The sequence below is a fragment of the Musa acuminata genome, chromosome BXJ2-4 (assembly GCF_036884655.1).
Source record: "Musa acuminata AAA Group cultivar baxijiao chromosome BXJ2-4, Cavendish_Baxijiao_AAA, whole genome shotgun sequence".
Classification (NCBI taxonomy): domain Eukaryota; kingdom Viridiplantae; phylum Streptophyta; class Magnoliopsida; order Zingiberales; family Musaceae; genus Musa; species Musa acuminata.
Genome location: NC_088341.1, coordinates 1,220,600 through 1,243,555, shown reverse-complemented (window position 1 = coordinate 1,243,555; position 22,956 = coordinate 1,220,600). Strand labels below are relative to the sequence as shown.

General features: G+C 35.3%; 1 protein-coding gene across 2 annotated transcripts in view; it reads right to left on the bottom strand.

Annotated features, from left to right (window-relative positions):
• Positions 1–22,956, bottom strand: part of LOC135609383 (serine/threonine-protein kinase TOR-like) — a 63,862-nt gene that overhangs the window by 1,015 nt on the left and 39,891 nt on the right. For both annotated transcript variants that reach the window (XM_065102585.1, XM_065102584.1), the window contains exons 27-54: positions 20,714–20,866; positions 20,495–20,647; positions 20,326–20,397; positions 20,100–20,234; positions 19,629–19,690; positions 19,339–19,436; positions 18,687–18,796; positions 18,433–18,606; positions 18,299–18,364; positions 16,599–16,667; positions 16,397–16,507; positions 14,814–14,954; positions 14,597–14,725; positions 14,336–14,501; positions 13,997–14,211; positions 10,560–10,766; positions 8,770–8,889; positions 8,505–8,690; positions 8,065–8,145; positions 7,897–7,971; positions 7,744–7,810; positions 5,213–5,373; positions 2,745–2,918; positions 2,547–2,675; positions 2,301–2,384; positions 2,142–2,203; positions 1,978–2,050; positions 1,707–1,841 (exon numbers count right to left, since the gene is read on the bottom strand). In XM_065102585.1, the coding sequence (XP_064958657.1) occupies positions 1,707–1,841; positions 1,978–2,050; positions 2,142–2,203; positions 2,301–2,384; positions 2,547–2,675; positions 2,745–2,918; positions 5,213–5,373; positions 7,744–7,810; positions 7,897–7,971; positions 8,065–8,145; positions 8,505–8,690; positions 8,770–8,889; positions 10,560–10,766; positions 13,997–14,211; positions 14,336–14,501; positions 14,597–14,725; positions 14,814–14,954; positions 16,397–16,507; positions 16,599–16,667; positions 18,299–18,364; positions 18,433–18,606; positions 18,687–18,796; positions 19,339–19,436; positions 19,629–19,690; positions 20,100–20,234; positions 20,326–20,397; positions 20,495–20,647; positions 20,714–20,866 (3,408 nt within the window). The remainder of the gene's footprint in view (positions 1–1,706; positions 1,842–1,977; positions 2,051–2,141; positions 2,204–2,300; positions 2,385–2,546; positions 2,676–2,744; positions 2,919–5,212; positions 5,374–7,743; positions 7,811–7,896; positions 7,972–8,064; positions 8,146–8,504; positions 8,691–8,769; positions 8,890–10,559; positions 10,767–13,996; positions 14,212–14,335; positions 14,502–14,596; positions 14,726–14,813; positions 14,955–16,396; positions 16,508–16,598; positions 16,668–18,298; positions 18,365–18,432; positions 18,607–18,686; positions 18,797–19,338; positions 19,437–19,628; positions 19,691–20,099; positions 20,235–20,325; positions 20,398–20,494; positions 20,648–20,713; positions 20,867–22,956) is intronic.

The following is a 22,956-nucleotide window of genomic DNA, read 5'->3' as shown; positions in this document are numbered from 1 at the left end:
CTTAGTTGAAACTTAGTTCACATAGTAGGGTTATTCTGAAGATCTGAAATATACTTCATGCAGACTTCAAACACTATGCATATGTATAAGACTGAGCCTATTCAATAGATCTATTTGCTTTCTTGCCACAAAACACATCAGAATAAACCCAAGATACAAACAATTCAAGGCACAAATGGAAGTGCAACAGGCCATGGCAAGCCGAGATTTTAGGATGAGATGGTCATAGTCCTATCATACTCTGAATCAACTCTAGAAATAAATCTTGCTAAGCATAAGCATTCAAGAAAATTGCAGCTAAAATTAAAAAGGAACAATGATCTTGCTCGATGATGCTTCAGAAACATTATGCTAGATCCATGTACTAGTTTGAAGAGGGTTTTTATTTGCAGCCTGAGAAAAAGGAACCACAAAGCAACTGCTGAGCAGATTAAACTCTACAAAAAGTTAAACTTGCTTATCTAAACTTGAAAAACACATGACATCAACCAAAGAAAACAATCTCAATTGACTATGTAAATTGTAGGCAAAAGACATTACGAAGTTTTTTACACAAAAGACAATGAACCATCCATGTCTCCAATTTAAATCCAGTAATATCAATAAATGTTGATAAGTGCATCATTAACATGATACGGCCGTGTGACACTAATTCCATATACATTATTAATTGGCTTGCGCCAGAAGTCTGGCAGCAAAGGGGAAAGCATATGACAAAAAGAGACCTCTATGTAGTGCCCCATCAATACTTTTCCAATCCAGATGATGGTAGCAGTGGATCCACAATATTAGAGATGGATTTATAAACATGAAGGTTATAAGTGCCTCTAATGATAGCAACAATTAGTTTGTCACCTATGATGGCTTCCTTTAGTTCTTATATATAGGAGTAATCCAAAAAGGAATAAAAAGGAACCGCTTGTTTAAAGCTGCAAAACCTGAAAGCATCAGATAAATAAAGTCTATTACGTTAATCAAAATTCTACCATCTAATTTGCTATCATATTTACAAGCATCCCAAAGCAAAAGACTTGGCTAATTTGCATCAGAGCTTTGAATTATTTTCAGTGATAACAATGATTTCCACAACGAGTTCTTATATACGGGAGTAACCCAAAAAGGAATAAAAAGGAACCGCTTGTTCAAAGCTGCAAAACCTGAAAGCATCAGATTAATAAAGTCTATTACGTTAATCAAAAGTCTACATCTAATTTGCTATTATATTTACAAGCATCTCAAAGCAAAAGGCTTGAAATCAGGATCCTCCAAAAAGCTTCAGCACTTCCTCTATTCAAAGTTCTTTAGTTTACACCACACCTTGTAACTATGAGTGCTTTGCCTTGCAGATCACGATCCTACTTAACCCTCGTAATGAAATGAGAAAATATATTTATTGGCTTGGATAAAAGTACACAAACACATGGATTTGACACAATAGGACCTGCTGGTTCCAACATTCAAGAAAAAGTTAACTAGAGGCTTTTGATTTGTTGTTTGCCAATACTGTTGACATACTCCTAAGATACTATAGAAAAAGAAGACCATATCCTATATTGCCAACCAGTTTTAGTCCAGAGATGAATTTCTAGTGCTAGAACTGTGAAGAACAAAATCCAAATGAAGATTATCAAGATGATTTTACTACAAAATTCAAATAATTGTAAATTTCTACATTTTCAGAACAGCCTCTTAGGACTGGCTTTTACCTCCATCATGGCCATGACACTATCTTTATTTGTTCGAAGAACTTGCATCACATTTTCACAAGTCGATCTGAAGTTGCCTTCGATCCCACTAACTCCCATAGCCTTCACGAGCATCCGAGTCAAGCGAAATGGAACCTTTGTCATATGATTTTTATTTCATAAGTAACTAAAACATGAATCCATGGAGCAGCTTATGCATGAAAATAACAACCCATAATGTTAAAATGAAACAATAAAAAGCTATCTCTTTCGTGAAAAACAAGTTACTTACTTTCTCGGGAAACTTCTCACGATTCATTGAAGCCTCAAAGCAGTCGCCAAAATCAATATGTAATATTTTTCCACTGAAAAAATAAATCAACAATTTACACCTCAAAAGAAGGGGGCTGATGATATTTTTTTTTGTTTTAATAGTGGATTCCATATGCTATTTACCTGTAACGATGAAGCATAAGATTACTCGGATGGCGATCCCCTAACCCAAGAAGGTAGCCAACCTGGAAATTATTAGGTACCTCAAAAGAAATCCTGAATATAAATGACAAACTACAGTAACACACCTAGAAATTGTTAAGATCTAGCAAAAATGCATACCATACTCATCACAGCCAAACTTCTTGTATAGTTTGTTCTGCGATCTAACCAAACTTCAGACGTTCGGCTCTTCAGCCACAAAACCTACAAGAATATCACCAGTTCAGATATAAAATTTTCTTGCAAAACATAGTCAAATTGATACGTAGAAGCAGGGTTTTCAAGATTCTTTGGTATAGTTACAGAAATCATAAATCTGCATTGCAAAGGATATTGCTGTTACCACAACAAAAAGAAAAAGGGTACCTTTGCCAAGTCATTTCCCTCCGTGTTCTGCAAAGCATGCTCAAATACTTCCACCTTAGCAATAAGAGGCAAGTGGTCATAGTCTGGTGCAAAAGCCAGCATAAGTCTATGCTCTTGATTTAAAGGTATCTGAAACACACAAAAAGGATGAAGGTCAATGATCATACACGAAACTTACCAAGTATATAATAAGTTTACCTTTCTTGCATCTCGGTATTCCCTAATCAGATGATGAAGGGTATCACAATTTGGAACCCATCCTATTAAGCCACTGTTGGGAGACAACGGTATAACTGCATATCGTTGAATGGAAAGATCTTTTTCTGCAGTTTTTCTTGAGTTCTCTAGAAGAGTATTCACCAAACCAAAAAGCTGGAAAGAACAAAGAGAACCTTATAAAACGCCAATGCAATGATGAGACATATATATCATATTGATAGTATAGCACTTGTAAGTATAAAAATAAGTCTGATAATTCAGGTTTGGTACCAGCATTATTTGTCAATATACTGCCAAAATCATAAAAGTATTGGACTGCAGATGGAAACGCAGATTTGAAGCAGAATAACATCCTTATTTGTTGACAATGAATATATGTTCATTTTTAAATGAACCTAAACCAGACTCATTTTCATAAACGGGACTTATGAATGCTTACTGTGTATGCCTTTCCATGTCACCATTGCAGTTACAATAGACATATGAGGCAACAGTCAAGCTAAAACTTCATACAAGCAATTGCAAAATGTGAGAACTCATAGAGCTGAAAAGTATAACTGAGATTCATTTATGCATTGAAATAATGTAGCTTAAGAACTACTGATTGTTCATGAAATATAAATTTTATAAAAGAGGCTCTATATGGAGAATTAATTAAACCATACTATATAGGAAATGAGAAAATATTTGGAAGGCTCAAACAGATACTGTAAAACTCGAAATAAGGGATAAACTAGGTCCAGTGATGTCCATTTAATTGTTTGTATTTTTAATGAAGAGTATATCTACTTCACTTCTGAGTGTTAACATCGAAAACTTTTCGGATACAGATGCAGACATGGGTTGAGCTCTATCCTCAAAATGGTATATAAAACCATGGTTTGCAATTTCACCCATAGTAGAAAGTGCTGGCCAGTATTCACTGGTACAGGCATGAACCAGGACATGGTCCACCCTTTCTTGGGCAGTTCAAGATTTTCTTAATTTTTTTTATTTAGGGTTAACCCTAACCACCACCACCACCCTGTAGTGCTTACTGGCTACTAGTATTCACTGGTACAGGCATGAACCAGGACACGTCCACCCTTTTTCAGGCAGTTCAAGATTGTTTTTATTTTTATTTAGGGTTAAACCTAACGACCACCACCACCACACCCTCCGTGCCTCAGCTGCTTCACCACCGCCGGCTCGTTGTTCCCACCTCCCACCAGCCTCTTGGTAATGCAGACCACCAGCCCACACCCAGTAATTCTCTCCCTTGACCCATATGGGTCTAGCCAGCAACCAACACCCAAAATTAAAAATCAGACCTAAAAACTTGCATCATCATACATAACTAGTGGCATGGGTGAGCATGCAAAGAAATTGACAAGCATAAATACTCTGTCAACCTAAAGCTGCTTTGGCACATCTCTATTCAGTCATGTCAGTGTGTGTGTGTCATCCTTGCTCCTTTCTCACTTCCCCATTCCTCATCTTTCTTCATCCCTATCCTCTCCAATCTTCTCAAGCCACATCTACTTTGTCTCCCTCACTTTAAGTAGTTGGGCTGATTAGGCTCGAGACAAGAGAATAGACGGCCATCCTTTTGGTGATGCCAGCATGATAAACTGGTTACAAATATAGAAGGTTCACTTGGTTTATTAAACTAACCAATTTCCAAGTAGGACAATGTCTCAAAGGGGATGATGGTGAAAGGGCACATATTCAGTGAACATTGAATTAGAAAAAAATGAACTATTGCCGAAAGATCATAATTTGTCCTAACTAAAAAGAAATTTTACAATAAATATATTTAAAATGTTTTAAAGACCAATTGTACTTAACAAACAAAGATCAGGCAAGTATAAAAATGGACAAGTATACAAATATGAAGCCTGCTGAAGGCCCCCAAGAATTATCAAGGCTTTTCAAAAGAACAATTTCCCAAAGAAACGGAAAGAATATAAATTCAAGTAGGTAGCTCAGTTTCACAAACACTGCAAAGCGTTGTGGGCACGAGAGAATTTCAGAAGCTAAGATCTGAGGCTCTGGGTTCAGATAATATATAGATTTTAAAATTGATTTCTCAAATTCCCTAAATCCAACTGCATTTTCAACTTGTCATAAAGCCAGGGTATGAAACCTGGCAATTAATTTGACTTCAATTCTATTGCTCTAAAAAGATATAGCATGAAAAGACTGGTAACAAAACACTTGAATGTTTGCTTGAACTATGAGTCACTTGGGTCGTTAGACCACATACCAGCATCCTTCTAGAGATCACTAGAAATAAATGGCTAATCTAACAAGTACTTTTAAGTTTTACCAATGAAATGCCTCAGAGACCAACATGCAAAGAAGTGCCAGTAATGACAGGGATGCCTACCCATGTAAGCTCAGTGTACAATCACAATAAGCTCATTATCATGATAGACAGGAATTTTGTGAATTGCGATATGATTTACCTGCATCACCCGTTCATCCTGCCGCAAGTCCTCATGTCCTTTCAGCAGAAAGGCATAGTCCTCGCCGTCACTACCATGAATGGTCAACTTTCTTGGTCTTTGTTTTGATGTAATAACAATAAGTTGTGGTGCAAAAGTTGCAATTGTCACCAGTGGTGCATCTGAAACAATCGAAAGATAGGTTAATATCAGAGTTCAAATACAAGAAAAAGAAATTACAACAAAATGCAATGGATCCAACTGATACACATAATGATATAATATTAGCCGAAATGACTGCAGCCTGTTACAATAGTGAATAACCAGAAGATGAAATGAATTAAGCTGGTGACAAGCATGAACATTGAACTATGCAAAGATACATGCACTTCTTAAAGAATAGCAAATACCATGATGGCATCTTCACCGTGGGTAGTATAAATATATGAGGTCCTAACATGATCCAAATGACTGGTTCCAGGATCTGATTTGGTCAATGCCAACAACAGAATTCCAAAGAATTGGTAGTCTTTGATCCTTAGCACCATATTGGCTGGAAAGCAGGTACAACCCACGTACACTGTCAACTCTTGGGTGGATCTGGATTAGAGATAGTACAAGGCCTAATCTAAATCAGTATGGATCAGCCGAGCGTACTAAATTCTAACAGAAAAAGTCTCTTATCTTTCATCTTTTTGCCATAAAATTTCCTTCATTTCCTGTTTTTTAATTATATTTATTTTTCACAAGCATTAATAGATAATGTATTATTGAGATGAGAACGTTGAGATGGATATGAAAAATTACTAGGAAACATAGGAAAATAAATATTCTTATTCGTGAACAACTAGGTAAGGCTTCGATAGAGGATAAGATGAGATAAAATTGTTTAAGATAGCCTGGACATATGTTTAGGAGACCAATGGATGCGATCGTTAGAAGAGGTGAAGTGAAATGTTAATAGTAAAAACCTTAAAAGAAAGTATAAATAAATATTTAAATATATTTTAAACTTAACTAAACGTATGATTTTTTACAGATCTCAATAGTTTTGCACCATGTAGTCGACCCTAAATAGTTGGGTTGTTGCTAACCATTAATAGACCAAACCAATTGAGCAATTTAAATCTGGTCCTCTCTCTCTCTCTCTCTAGACATAGTTATCCTCTTCCTCGGCCTTAAAGAATCATCCTATTCCTAAAGCTATTATTCCAATTAACAGTCTACTACCTCCTTCATCCTTTCAGGCTTTCACTCCAATTCTCCTGTCATCATGCTCATGCATACATAAGTATGGTATCAAAGTTGAGCTCACATCAGTTTGCTACCAGAGAGCTTACATCGCCATGCCAAACAAGCTACACCATTGGATTGGTGTTAACTTGTTTAGGCTGGAGAACAACAGCGATGGAAAATTCTAAAGATAATAACAATGATGATATGTAAGGTCAAGGTAAGAAAAAGGTGCACAAATGGGATGGATTGAAAATGCCCATAGAAAAACTAAATCTAGTTTGCAAGCGTCCTATACAACATAAGAAATCACAGCCACAATGTCTAATGAATCTTTGGCAGACTAGCTTAAGTATGATACCATGACCTAAAGTAGAAAGAACACTATATCACTGCTAAAAGGCAACAAATTGTCATCTCAATAAACAAAAATTCTCTTAAACAGCAGATAATATTACAATATTATCTGTTGACATAGATCAAGAAACAAGACTACAAAAGGTTATGATACCATTGGAGAAATATAAAAATCACAAATTGTTAATTCCTGCCACATTCAAGATTCTTAATTAATTTTAAAAACAGGTCCTGGAGGATGACAATGTTCCAAAAATTGGAAGTTAAACATGATCCCCAAACTGAATAAAATCCAAGCTGAAGCAAGTACTACATAACATAAACTGGCATCATGAAAAGGTTAATGCTATTAAATTAATTAACTGTAAATACACCAATCCAGTGCTTTTCTTTCACCATGGAAGAATGGGAACTAGTTAAATATCAAAGAATCTTCAAAAGGATACACATGTCAATAAAAAATATTTTCCATAAATACTAGAAATAGCAAATGCAGAAGGTGAAACCTTGTACACTAAATTAACATGGAAAAAGAAAAAAAAAAAAAAACTGTCATTGTTGTGCGGAAAAAACAGTTGCACAATAGGCAAATTGGATAACAGCACTACATATTCAACAAAAAGACACCAAGGAGATTTCAGAAGCTAGTAATGCCCATTCAATGATGATCTAATTATTTATAATTCTTATCTATAAATAATTACTAATTTATTTGATTGTTCAAGCTTTTACATTTTCTCTGTCAGTTAATTTAGTGTCTCTGTAACAGCCTCAACTTGCCCCAACCACGTAACCCCATAATCTAGCCATTAAAGGTGGAACATGAGAATATTAAATAGATAACAAGAACAGCCAGGTGAACATGGACAAAGAAACCATAAATAAACTCAAGAATTGTCCATATTGATATTTTCCAGACAATTAGAATATTAGACATGCTTAAGTAACAAAGTAATCATTACCTGCACGATAAGTACCAGGCACTGCAAGCTCCAAATCATGACACTTTAGTAATTCAGGTGAAACAGACTGATTATAGGGAAGTAAACAAGTCAGAAGCATCAGAAGAAAGAGTTACAAATAAATTCACCAGAAATTAATTAAGCAACTCTTGCCTGTAAATCTAGAGTAGTGAGACTAGGAAGCTGTTTATCAATTCTTCTAAAAACATGATAATACAAATCCCATGCCTGAAAATGCAAAAAATCAATATGATCACATATAAGAAGGTTCACATAGACAAAGAACAACTAACAATGTCAGTCATGGGTAATGAAAGGCACCTGAGTAAGCTCAGCGTCCTTTCCAGTATTTTTATATTTTAGGCAACAATCACGAGCTTCTTGTAATTCACGACCATATGCCTAAAGAAGATCCATTTGAACAAGTAAGCAGCATGCAAGTATAATCAAGAGAAAGACCTATTATATCTCAGAAATTCCATATTTCTAACTCCTAACTTTAGTGAAGTAAAGAGATGGCACTACATATTCCTATCACATGTTTTTCTTGCAAGTTTGAGACAAAAATCTATCTACTGATGTGTTTAACAGAATGGAAGAAGCTCCTTGAGAGTAATATGCCGAGGTAAAATGATAAGTATTCTTCATCCTCCCTCTTGAAAAATGTATATCCATTGACAATTGATAAGACTGTCATGTCATAAATTTTATTCTCTTAGGTAGATTGAAAAGTTTCGAAATAGAAAATTTAATTAAAATACCTGAATGAAAGCAGTTTCTATTATGGTCTCTGCCCCTTCTTCAAGCTTTGCATGAAGTGGTTCTAACACAGCAAGCATCCCCTCAATATTGTGCTCACCAAAGTACAAACGACTAGCTTCTTCCAAGGCCTCATGCCACATCTCATGCCACAATATAGCAACCCTAATCAACTCCTTTGAGACAAGCTGAGCCTGAAATTATTTTATAGTCACATTAGAAGGATTCTCAAGGGAACTACCTAGAAAGTTCACTGACATATATGACATTTGCCTGATCGACAAGCACACCATTATGCTGGCGAATTTTATCAACAACATCCAGAGCTGCCCGTCTGCGCAAAGTGCTGATGGACTTGCATGCTACTAGAAGAGGGTACATAAGAGCCTAGAGTTCCAAAGAAATGCACAACAAGAAGCCATTAGAAACCTCTTGGAAAATGTTAATTATCATCATAACTCCTAAAGCTAGAAGATTTTGAGTGCATGTAGAAAGCAATTTCTGCGAAGATATTGAAGCACAATGCTCCTCGATCCTACTCTCTCATTTATGGCTCTTGAAATCTCTTTCTTGGTATGAAAATTCAATAACTTGAAACAGACAACTTGAAGAATAACTTTGATCTCAATCAGAAAAATAATTAGTCATAAGGCATCACAAGAAGCAAACCTTGATTTGTTCTACAAAATGCATTCTTGTTATACTCAGAGGATTGGGATTTACAAGCAGCGAATGGCAGTCCACACAGCATATGTCCTCAAATGTGACAACATGGACATTTTTTACACTGGAATATCTAACTCTTTAAGTTATATAGGTTTTCTCATATCTATGATTCTCCCAGTTTACTAATTATTCTTTAATCAAGTATTTTAGTCTGAAGCAGTAGTCAGTTAAGAACCTGGGAACATACACAAAAAAATGTGAATTATGCATGAAAATGACATTCACTATGTTCTTCAAGTCTTTTCTTCTTAATACCTTCCATGATTTTTAATTTTTACCTTTTCAGATTATCAATTGAATACCTATCAATTATTCAAATTCAACTGGTTGATTAAAATTCAAACTCAGTTGAATATAAACAAATTAAGGTCAGTGATTATCTTGCTTACACAACTTTAAGAAGACATTTTGTAATTTCTCTGTCATCATTTGTAATCACATACAGAGGAATCTTTTGTCTTGCTCATGAAGCAGTCAAATAAAACAAGGCATTATATAGATCACATATGGTTCAATGAAGAATGTAAAAGGGAATGTGTTCCTAACATACCATATGGTAATGGATCCTAGTGCATTTATGAGGCTTACATGCTCCATGTTTGGTGTTTCTTGATTACCCTTTTGTGATGTCAAACCCTCCATGGCTATGAAACGCATATATTCCTGAACACATTACCCTTCCCATTTTTCTAATGAATCATAGTCAATTATTAATAACACATCATCATTATCATCATATGTATATTTTTGGCAAAGTGGTGAAGGTCGATCTTGATCCCAGAACCTTATATGTCAAAGTCTTTACCTGCTAGGTTAACTAGCTACGATACATGCAAAATCTAGAAGGAAGATAAACAACTCAAAGGAGAAGGTTTTCTAGAAGTTTGGAATGCATGAGAAGCATGGATGAGCTTGGACAGCCATGTTAACAACTCTATGTTTCCTAGTCTGATTGGGACTCAAGAAAGAACTGTTCATAGTCTATAATCTTAGGTGAAGTGAAAATAGTGTTCTATTAGGTTGCGAGAATCTATAAATAGGTGAATTATGTAGCCCTTACTGCATAAAATGTAAGTATTATTTTCAATAAAAATCTCCTCTTCTACCTATATACTTCTCTTCACTCCTCTCTTTTATTTTTCTTTACTTTTCTGAATCTCTTTTCCTTCCATTTTTTTCAAATTTCACTATTCTCTATCTTGGAGGTTATCTTCTTCCAACGTAAGCAGGTCCTCAATAAGAAATGAATATACTATCAGTTTTTCATTGTACCATAACTTGCTGGGTATGTCTATTAAATACATAACTTTGCAGTCAGTCATTAAAGATACCTGTGGATGCCCTTTCCCAATTCGCACCAATAATGATTGTATCAGTTCCCTCACAATTCTATTATTTGAATGTATTCTGGCGATTATTTGTGGTAGTACTGCCAACCACATTTCAATCTTAACATGTAAAAACCCCTTCTGGAGCGCCATTTGAACCTCAGAAGTAGCTCCATGGTTGAACCACAATGTGAGAAGGCGGAGGATATCCTGAAAATATAAAAGTAACCAAAATAAGGTGTCATAGATAAAATGTATCATGCCATAGAAGAAACCCCAGAGATTTCAGCCAACAAAGATTAACTTTGGAAGATAATAAAATTGTTTAATAAAGCCAATATGTATTGCGAACACAAAGATGTCCAGTATTCTAAAGTGTCATTCTTTTCTAAAATGGAGATCGAGGTAACCATAACAACTAACTAGATAAATGTCTAATGTCTTTTCTGTTGATTAGGCATGTTGTTCTACATACTGGTTACCAATGATGGAAGCAAAAGTTGCCTGGAAAAGGGTTATGTATAAAACGTGCTGAATTTGCCATGCAAATAAAATGCATCACCCTATCAGTTCCTTTCTTTCTTGCCTTTTTGCATGTGTATGCATGGAAGAAACAATGGAAAGCCTCATCCATCATGATCTCATAAAGAGAACAAAATAAGGGTACAAAATCCCCAATGGGAGAAGACAACTTAGTTGCAAGTTATAAAGTCCTCTTAGAATTGTCTATTTCTGGTCAGAAGCCCCTCGGCAAGCTCATGACTCCACAACCTCACATGATTAAAAAATAAAAATCCAATCTCGTTTTTCTTCACAGAGCTTATACACAATGTAAAAGCAACAAGAAATGCACTACCATATATGATCCTTAGTCATTCATGGGAGTACTATTTTTCATATTCCATCGATTTCTACAATAGAATGCTTGGAGAGGTTACTCCAAGCAGAATCAATCATTAATAGAAAGGTCACAAAACCATGGCACTTGTGGAATTTATGCCATGATATTTTGTATGTAGCTAACCCTTTTAAAGTCTCAAATTGGAAAAATGTACAAGAAAGTAGAAACATGAACACTAGAGCTGATCAGCTAGCTAATTTTGGTAGAGTTTATTACTCCTTTTGGAGATAATTTACCTCCTGTGAGTCTATATGGGCTGCTTATGGATTAATATAGTTTCTCTTCTTCGAAAAAAAAGATATGAAAACAAAAAGATCCCAAAAGTTCAATTAACTATATTAGAATATCCTTATCGAACTTATCACACAACAGAGGGCACCAATCCAATGGGGGATTAACACACGAAGTAGGATATACTGACCGGTACAAGACTGATATGCATCATACTGATCGGTAACAGACCTGTACCAGGTGGTAACCTTACTTGGAGTTACTAGCTAGCTGTTGTGGCCATTGGAGGGCTCTTGGGAGCCTATAAAAAGGCCCCGAAACCCTCCCAAATCTGCCCTCTAATCTCTCTTCTCAGTCACACTCTCTCTCACTCTCATTTTATCTCGTCTCTCTCAAAATTACTTATTTCTGTATGAACTACCTTCCAAACGAATTGAAGATCACTAGGCGAGGTTAATCCATTTGAATCTAGTTTAGATCTTCACAGATCTAGGCTTTATCATCATGGATCTAGCTTAGATCAAACAAAATGTAGGCTTCATCCATTCGTACATAGCATTAATCTTTGCAGATCTAGTTGTAATTTTCAAAATATAATAAATTTATGGACGTGTCAGTTCTAGAAGTACCAATACAGGTGTGAGCAGGTATGTGTCTTAATTTTACATCACATTTATTGTTTTGTAGTCCAAATTTAGTTTAAAGTTGTCTAACTTAATTGTATATAATCAGAGAAATGGAGGGGGAAAAGCCCTAAAATAAGGTTTCTTTGTTGTTTTCCAGCCTTTTTAAGGGGATGTATCGAAATCTGGTACAAATTGGTGTACTGACATTCAATACAATTCTATGTGCCACTATGTACCACTGTGCAGTGACTGCAGTGTTGATAAATCAGACATCGAACCTTGTGAGAAACATAGGTGGGTTTTTTATGCTAAAACGAAAAAGGATATTGGATATGCAACAGCTGGAAAATGCAATAATTGCATCCACCAAAATGCAAGGGTAGTTATGAACTTATGACAGAGGATACTACCAGGACAAGCACCAGTTGGAATATGCAATGATTGCATCCACCATAATGTAAAGGCAGCTCCGATAGAGGATAATGTCAGGAAATATTTTATATGATGCATGTTGCTGCATTGACATTAGATTGCAGGGTTGCAGATTATGTCGAGAACAATGTCGATAATGATTTAAAAATTTGAACAAAAAAAAATCTCCTAGAATAAGCAATTCATGTGACAAACATAAAAGGCATAACCTTTTTGAATAGATTGTTTAAAATGAACATATACTCTAGGATTCAAAATTAAAGAAAAAAATCAATTTTGCTTCTTCTTTTACAATAAATGCTTCAGGATATAATTCCCAGTTATGCTAAAGATTCCATTTGACTATTTATGATCAATGTTTAATTTATAATATATGTTTGTAGAAATTTAAATTACTACATACACAGAAACCAGAAGACCTGGTGCAAACATGAGGCACAGTAAATTAAATAAGTTCATTTTCTTTGAAGTTTAAATATGGTATTAGCACTTATTGGATTAAAAAGCATAACGGTACTTATATCAGATGGCAAATAGCACGAACTATAAGCCAAGGCCACTACCATAAATTCACAACCTATACTATTAAAGTCGATTAATCTACTTAAACAAAGAACATCATCACCTGTATAATTGTAGAAGTAGTATCTAAAACATAAAAGAAGAATATCAAAAGTCATGATAATAAACATTGCAAACACAATGGAAAAGTTTAAAACACATATGAGTATCCACAATCCATAATGTCACCAAAAGATACATGACTGAAGCCCATCCGTCAGAGATAGTTATTCCCCTATTTTTCATTTGTCTAGGGTGAAAAGAAATATATAAAGAGAGTTATCTTTTTGAATCATTGTCTCAAGTCTCAACAACCGATTATTCATTAGAAGTCAAATCAAGCAGAGTCAAGTGACATGACAGGGTGTCATAACCTATGGGCTTATAGTAGCCGCTGGGTAATATGCTCATAGTGGACTTGGTGGAGGCCCTAGACACATGAATGCCAAAAACCTATAATGGATAAAGTAACTAGTTTCAACCATCCTAGACATCTAAAAATTGCCACAACAGACATTCCCAAGGATTATAAGAGCCTGTATATCCTTGGTAGTTTGTGATTAAAGAAAACAGTTTAAACAAGAATCCAACTAGAGCTCCAAAATCACAAAACAGTGAATTAAAAAAATTGGTCATTTCATGACTCACAAAGAAAAATAATTAATATTCTATGAAGCAGAAATGTTTACCTGTAAACTGTCATCAACTCCCTTAGCAGTTGATGCACAAGCTATAGAGTAAAAATATCCAGTGACTGCAGCAACAACATACTTTGCAGCAACATCAGGGCGACCTCTTAATGTATAATGAGACATCACAGCAGTATTGAATAAAGCCCATGTGTGCCATGCTTTTGCCGAATCATTTGCACAATGAGTGGCATTTTTCAATGATACAAGGATTTCTGCAATTTCAAAAAGAAAAAAGTCAAATTCACAGAGCAAGAGAAACAAAAACAATCTGGAAATTCAACTATCGAAGCCACAAAAGAAAAAATAGGAAATACAATATTATCAAGTGCTGATCACCTTGTATTGAGTCATCATCTAATCCAGGTGAAAGTGCCCTCTTCCATGTCCCAAGTCTCAGATATGCACGAGCAAGAAGGGGTACACCAGAATTTGGCATGTTCCCTGAACTAACTGGTGCCCCTGAGTGACCATTTGTAGCGAGAGCAAGCTGTCCAGTTAATTCCTAAGCAAAGCAAACACGGAGAAGGTGTAACTAGATTAATAGCTCAAGCTCATGTGAACAAAGAACAAAATTGTGACTTAAAAATATGATTCTACCTGTAAATGGGAAAATGCTTCCTTCCGTTTAAAATCATCACCAAGAGACCACTGATATTTTAGGTAGGCTAATATAACTTGGGGATGCCCATGGTATAACCAATTTTCAGGAGATGACTCAGGATCATACTGCATTAACCAGAGGTGATGAGGTATTATACTTCTTAGAACCTACTACAACCAGTAAGAGTGCTTTTCAAGAAATTGAAACACTAACCTGTAAGAGTTTGATTAAAGTAGATCTGGCCTGACTAATGCGGCCACTTTTCCGGCAAAGCGAGGCAAATTTAAGCCAAGTTTCTATATCTTCACTAGGGGGAAGGACAAGTTCCCTTACTGCTAAAAGTACTTGCCAGACCTAATTTTTTAAAGTGGAATCAATTACAAAGAACAAATATCCAATACACAACAGTAAAATGATTCATGGAAAGGAACAAAATATGCAATACACAGCAGTGAAATGATTGTGGAAGAAACACCATTTTGACATTATAAGCTATGCAAGGACACTTCAAAATGATTGACATGTCTGTATGTTGGATAGTTTCCAACATGTATTACTTGTTCAGGATATATAGACTGTTGTACCATTAATATTTATTTGTTTTAGATGTACTATATATATGTAGAACTACTAAATCAAGAGCATAAGGCTTCAAAACGTGGCAAATATTGGCTATATGAGGTAATAGTTTATTATATTATATATATCCGTGTTCAAACTTCAAAGTACTTCTGGATACTTGATACTTGTATGAGTGGCATTTCTGCTTCTTATAAGTTTCATGAAAGACGACAAAAGAATGTTCACATTATATAAAGAATAGAGTTATAGTAACATATGAAAATCAATTGATATATCCATGTCATCTTGCATCTTTTAAAAGACCTGCAATATAATGCAAGATCATTTTCATTTATTTCTCGTATGAATAAAATTTATTAGCATAAGGGGCATTTTGCATGTCAATGATTACATTAATGATTTTATTAGCATAAGCTATCATATAACAACATCAATTATTAGCATAAGGGGTATTTTATTAGTTACCAGGATTACTAAAAAAAGAAAAAAGGAAAGTCAACAAAAAAAAGATGACAAATATTCAGCTTTAATGAAAATCTATGTAAAAATAAGAAGCAAATCTTGGATTCAATTGAAGATAAATGAAAATTATATATGAAATGAATGATATGTCCTTATCTATGGGTCTAACTTTCTTTATTGGCTTCTTCCTTATTTTCTAATTTTTCTTTTTTCCTAATGTAATTTGGGTATATAAGACGAAAGGCATCATAACTGGGCCATCAATTGATTAGATGCAAACAATTCTTTTTCCCATATTTTGTGCGAGTGGTATGAGGCCACAATCTTTCTTTTTTCTGATGGTAAAATCCATCGTCCATGTAGGAGAAATGTAGAATGTGAGACTCTCATTCCTTTGAAACAATACTTGAGCCAAAAAAGTCTAGTATTTATCTTTTTTCTTCTATTCTCTTCTATCTTTCATCATTGTCTTTCAAATTATCTATTACTTCCTCACACTTTCCCTATCAAAATTCTCAACTAAAAAAGAAATTATTTCTCTGCAAAGAAAATAAAAACATAACATGCAAATAAAATAAAATACCACCATAACAAAATAAAAACTCATGAAAACAAAAGCAAAAAAAAAACATTGTTGGTAATTGATTAGTAATTGAGCTTCTGGCTTACTGTTTACAAGCAATGTATAGAGAAACAACTAAAACAATAAACTCAGACACAAAGTAGATTGCAGAAAAAGACTATATAGCCACCTCAACATTCCGCTTTGTTCCTTGGATGCGTTCATTCCACATATTACGAATCAGTTCCCTTCTACCATCAGCAACAGCATTCCCAACTGGAAGGGTACAGTAGTCAATAACCTGTTAGGAGAACAAAAGCAGTGTTCCACTCACTTCATTCATTAATTAGTAATTTATCCAAGAATATTGAAGTGGACAGTTCAGAGATCACCTCTTCCAGTTCTGACAGCTGTTGGACACGGACCATGTTGCTATAAGCACGTTCGTAACTCTCAAGAACCTGAATTGCAGAGAATAAAGTTACATGGACCTTTGAGTGTAGAATACTAAGCATACATACGATAGCAATGGTGTAATTCTGAGGAAGATGGAGGATGAAATTTCAATTATAGAAGTAATCATAAGCACTTTTAACCAATCATGAGCAAAGCTTCAAGTCTCAAAATACATTAAAAAATCCAACCACCTCACTTATGTATTTTAGTACCACTAAAAATTGACATTATATCATCAAATACATATCTTGGATTCCTTTACAGTGAGCAAGCATGACTCACTGCTTACTATTATTAGCTACAATAGTAATAATACAACCCTTTTATCAAAAAAAAAATTGAAGTGTTAATTTCAATCATATTTATAGCTAAAAAGAAAATAAAACCTCAGATATAACAGCTTATGATATACCATCTCCAGATAACCAGTATTATTACAGCATAACTGCATATCGGCACCAGTTAGTGGCCTGATTAAAGACCATCTATAATATATAGTGATCAGTCTGGATCCGACGACACTAAAGAATTCACCCAATAAAATGCAGAAAAATCTTACATCCACAGATCATAAAGCATATTAGGTTAGATCAAGTTTATACACGACTATTTGCATTCTTAAAGTTAGATTTAAAAGCATTTTCCTACTTTTGGAGTATTTCATCCATATTTTAGGCATATTTAAGGAAGTTATGAAGGATCTGTATTTATTTGTCAGATTAAGCTAGCTAGATTTTGCATAGATCCAAAAGGGTGTTCAATGCAAGTAGTCATTCCCCAGGGGCCCAGGTCCAAGCTAAGATTTTTGCAGACAACATTTAATAAAATCTTCTTAAACAGATATTTCTTCCCCTTTTTAGTGTCTATATATGCCTTAAGTAATATCTATTACAAAATAAGAGTTGAATTCCAAATAATCTATTTATATAGAAATTTTTTTATTAAATCCGATATGATTTTTATCAAATAGATATTATTCTTTTTTTGGGTTTTGTTAATTCTCAAGTAATCTATTTATAAACAATGATTAATTCTCAATCTTGTAGTATAAAATATCAAAAAATACTTAATATAAACATCGAGTTTTCCTTTAGGCTGTGTAGCCTTAGCTACCCTGTTTCCTCCAATAATTGTTCCATTCTGCTTCTAAACATCTTCCTTCTCATGGTCTTTGCCCCGTTTGTCATATCTTGGGCTTACGTCAATCCATTAATTGGACTCTGAGCTTCTCAAGATGAGAAAGGCAAGAGCATTTCATGGATGGTTAACCTTTCGAATGACACCAAGAGTAGATCAACAGAAGAACAACTATTTTATTTTTTCCATATAAAAACCTCAAATATAGATAGACATGTTAATAGTTTAGTACAGCATGTAACAAATGAAATAAGCCCTGTGAATCATATCACCGATGGAATTTTCCAATCCAGGAAAAACTGAGGCAGTGAAATCTGCTAGATTCTAAAATTAAAGACTCAAAGAGTGTTTACTTGCTTTTATAAACTCAACAAGATTGTGAACTATCTCGACTGTTGTCAGCAAACGTATTAGATATAACAGAAAATAAAGCAAAGTTACTAGATTATTCAGAATCAAGGTCACAAGAGTTTTAAAAGCCTGAAGTTAACATGCTCACCAGTGCTGCCAGCTCTGTTGCTAAACACTTCCTTGCTTTCTCAACAAACATGCGAGCTTCATCATACTAAAAACAAGAGAACTTTTAGATGTCATGAGTTAATAAAGACCACATGGAAAGTGGATAAATCATACCTTTTCACGACGAACCAAAAGAACTGCTTTAAAGAAAGCACCATTGCTGCTTCCATCACCACTGGCAGTGGTATTACCTAACATTCGAAGTCTGCTTTCATCCCCATCATCCAACTTTGACACATATTCAGACATGTGATCCCATTCTCCCATATTCCAGGCGGCACTAGCAGCCTAAAACAACGTAGATTAGATATAGAGAATAAATAATAAACCAGGAAATGCAGCTACAGAAGCTTTTCTATCAGGGCAACCATTGGAGCCATTTCTAGCCTTGCTGCTGGTTCAGCAGCTGTCCATTGCTCTCGGCATAGGGCACTGAGCTCTTCCCAACGAGCTAACGCTGCAAGACACCGCATTCGTCCTTGCACAAAGAGTTATTTAGTCAGCAGCATAGAAACTCTCTTTTCATAGCACAACAGTTGCATAAAGCTAAAATATCTGGAAACTCACAAAACTGTAACTACCAATTATCTATTTGAAAACATCTTATTAATACAACTGAATCAAGAATGACCAACAGTTGGCCTAGCACAAAGAGTTGTGAAGTCAGCAGAATATCCTCACAACTCTTTATTTCATGGCACAGGCAATTGCATGAAGCCAAATATCCAAAAACTTACGAAGCCTTGTGTTTTTCTACAAATTATCTATTTGAAACATGTCTCATTAATGCAACTTCATCAAGAATGAGAGAAGGAACTGCCATTCAGGTTCACTAAAAAAAGATCTTTCTACCATTTCACCAAATTGAACTTTTTTATGATCATGCTTCTTATTCCCCATCAACGAAGCAGTGAATATAGTATATACTCAAATGGCAACACAGTATCATTGATAATATTAACTGTGCAGCTTATTAACTATAATATTTAAAGCTTATAACTTTTATTGTAAAATACTTACCTAAGGTAGCATCTAAGTTCTGAATTGGACTAGACGCCTGAGATGATTTTAAAGTGTATGCTTTGAGAGCGTCATCCCACCGCTGTAACTTCTCATACCTTCAACAAAACCAATTCAGACATTATGTCAATAAAGGAACAGTGTACAGCAGAGAGACAAAAAAATAATAATCCTTCAACTAAGAAGATAAGTTCTATAACTTCAATATAATTGAAATTTTTCAAGAAGATAAGGTAAACTAAGAATTTACAAGAGGCTAAATTAAAACACCAATTTTTGGCAGACCATACCAGGATTCCTTGAGTTGTACATCCAGATATTGCTGTGAGTAAGTCAATATACCAACTGCAGCCTGGCGAAATAGATTTAGGTAAATAACATTAGTTTACACTAATCAGAAGGCCACATAGGAGAATATTGGCTGGACCAACACATACCAACTGATACTTAGTGGTCTACTAAAATACCACTGTACCAATGTCAAAACGTATAGCTTGACACTGGTACTGAAGCATACAGCTCAATCCCAGTACATGCGCAGTTCATTTTTATTGTTTATCAATTTATTGAATAATCTTGAGCAGTACAGTTCAGGATATTTCCCAATATACAGTTAATGTACTGGTCCAATAGGATAATGAAATCACTAACGGAACAAAATCAGTAAATCAGTATCAGAACAGTATATAAACCTTGTAGCAGATGACAATTATGCTTATACAAAATATGAAGGATACAGAACATGAACACAAAAGACAGACCTCATGCTGGTGTAACTGATTATTGATGTGAATAAGAGATTCCACGACTGTTACAGGATTTGCACCCATTTTTTTCGAACATGCAGCTTCAAACTCCATTTCTTTATAATGAAGGGCCTTTGCAAATGCTCGACACTGAAGGCAGAATGTATTTGATTAAAAATGAAGGGTATGTAACAATCAGCAGAAACAAATGTATACTTATAATCTCAATGAGGGTAGCAACCTTTTCAGCAAGGGCACCAAGCAGCCTGGTATCAATTGGAAGAGGTTTCTCATCATGCTCCATGAACTCTGCCTGATTAGATTGACAGTCAAAGTGTAAGTATGAATGGAAGGATATTAGATAAAATAGTAAACAATATCCCAAACACAAAAATAAAACATCGACAAACCAAGTTTAGTAGGGTAGCCAGAATTTCAGGAGGAATATTTTGAGATGAGAAGGCTGTCTTGAGATTCCTGACTAATTGTTCCTGAGAAGATTCATTCATTTGAGCCCAACAACTTGCAAAACCAGCAGCGAAGAGTTCCCGTCCAACAGAAGGCTGCATATTTTCACAGTAAGAACAATAATTATGAACTGAAGCTACCCATCTGAATCATTTATTTACCTGCAATTGTGCTAGTCTTGCACAAGTGCGCAGTGCTGGCATTGGAGATTCTCTTAGAAGTTCAATGCTAAAATGCCTCATCCACTCAGCCCAATCTTCTGTAGTGCTCCTCTGCGAAGCCTCTCCAGCAGTTCTTAATCGAAGATCATTAACCTAAAAAAACCATAAACAAAGAGTATCAAAAAGAAAAACTCACAGAAGTCTCAAAAGGAACATTATTGTTTAATTAGTCATCTGCAACATAAAAGTTGACAAGAAAGCCTAGAATTATTTGTCATTCTTCTTGGCATGACTACAAGATAAGTCTACGAGAGTGAAACTGCAGCAGTAAAACATCAGTTTGTTATATAAAACAAAAATGCGCATTCCAATATCTTTATATATAAAGAAAAGAGAAGGATGAACCCAATGTCAAAAAAAATGGCAAACATAGATAAGCAAATAGTCATCAATAGGAAAGGTATCAAGTTTTATTAGAGTTAGATGCCAGTGTTGGACTACTAACAATTGCATAAAAGACAAAAAAAGGGTCAACTCAAACATACCAGAAAAAATTTACCAATCCAACCTGGTTCTGAAATGGGAATAGAGCTTCACCAGGACAAGTTCAAAACCAGGGATTTTTAAGTTTTTTTAATCTGAATAGCTGAAAACAGCTATCCACCTATCCCTCTCTTTCCTTCTCTCGGCTGCAAGGGCATCTCTTCTCCTCTCTCAACATCTTTTGCTGCTGCTGCTAATGAGAATAGTTTACTCTCTTGCCCGGCTCCGCTTCCATTGCTGCCTCATCCACGTCCATCCTCACTGCCGCCACCTCCTCAAGTTGTCACCACCGCCACCATTTCCATCACCTACATAACCATAGACATCTCCTCCATTCCTCCCCTCCTCTCTCTTTCCCCTTGGTTTTGTATTGATAGGTAGGGAGGTGTATCATGTGTTGGCACGCCCCATGTACTGGGACCTGTACCAATCTAACCATCAATCTATATGGGTCTCGTACCATAATTTATAAAACCTTGGCATAAAATCAAGGATTCAAATCTTGGTTGCACCAGTTGATACAGACCAGTATCTGGTGGTCTGACAGCCGACCAATACATGGACCAAATTATTTCACTCATCCAATTGAAAACTAAGTTTATCGCTTAACAAGCTTACAGTTTCAGACCAACCAAGTGGTAAACTGACAGGTAACAAACTATACTAGGCAGTAAGCCTACCACCCAGAACTAGTACTAGAGTCCCTTTTATATATTTTTCGTTCGTATATCCTGCCTCCTATAATCAGCACCAAAGCAAACACTCCCTTCTTCCTTTCTTGGCGACCTCCTCCTCCACCCAACCGATGAGCTACAAGGACAGGGCAAACTGATCACATCATGCCACCACCATCATCAAGTGTATATCTCTTCAACCCCTCTCTTTGCCTTTAACAATTCAGCCATACCAGTGGGTACAACCTGTACCAACACATGGTACAGTGATGTATATCTAATATGCACTAATCTGGTTAAGAACCAATATCGGTGTTAGAAGAAAATTTAATCCATGCATATAATACTAGAGTGAACGAGAATTTATTTAGAATTTGTGCAAGAATCTGCAACCCAAACATGTACTTGTCTACCATTTTATGCACATAACATAATATATGTTAAATTCATGCAATCCCAGGGGCTATCTAAATTTTCAACATGTACCACAAACCATGGTTCGTCTTACCAGTCCATACCAATATACCGACTAGATGTTGGTACGGTATGTACTGAGTTGTACCAAACCATACCGACATAAGGTACATGGAGGTGTACCGATGTACCGCTCGTATCAATCCCTTGTTGGACCGATACATACTGCCTATACCAAGCGGCATGCTACGGCAAACCTTGCTACAAACAACATGACAACTTCTTCATAAAATTAAGATATATTTTATTTAAGACATAAAACTTAAGCAACTCAATAATTTACAAATAAGATGAAAGAATGAGTTACCAACAAAGACCCATAAATTTGAAAAAGAGAAGAAAAGCTTGCAATATGTCAAGTGAAAACATCTCTTCACCAGGTACTACAGGCTACTTTCCTTTGTTTTCCAAAAGACGAATAAAGACATGTAACAACTGAAATACATTTTTTAGGTAATTATCCAACAGCTGTATGGGAAATTTGACTTGGACGATGCTACATGATTGAAGGCATGTAACTGAAATCCTTTTAGGTCAAAGATGAGCTACGAA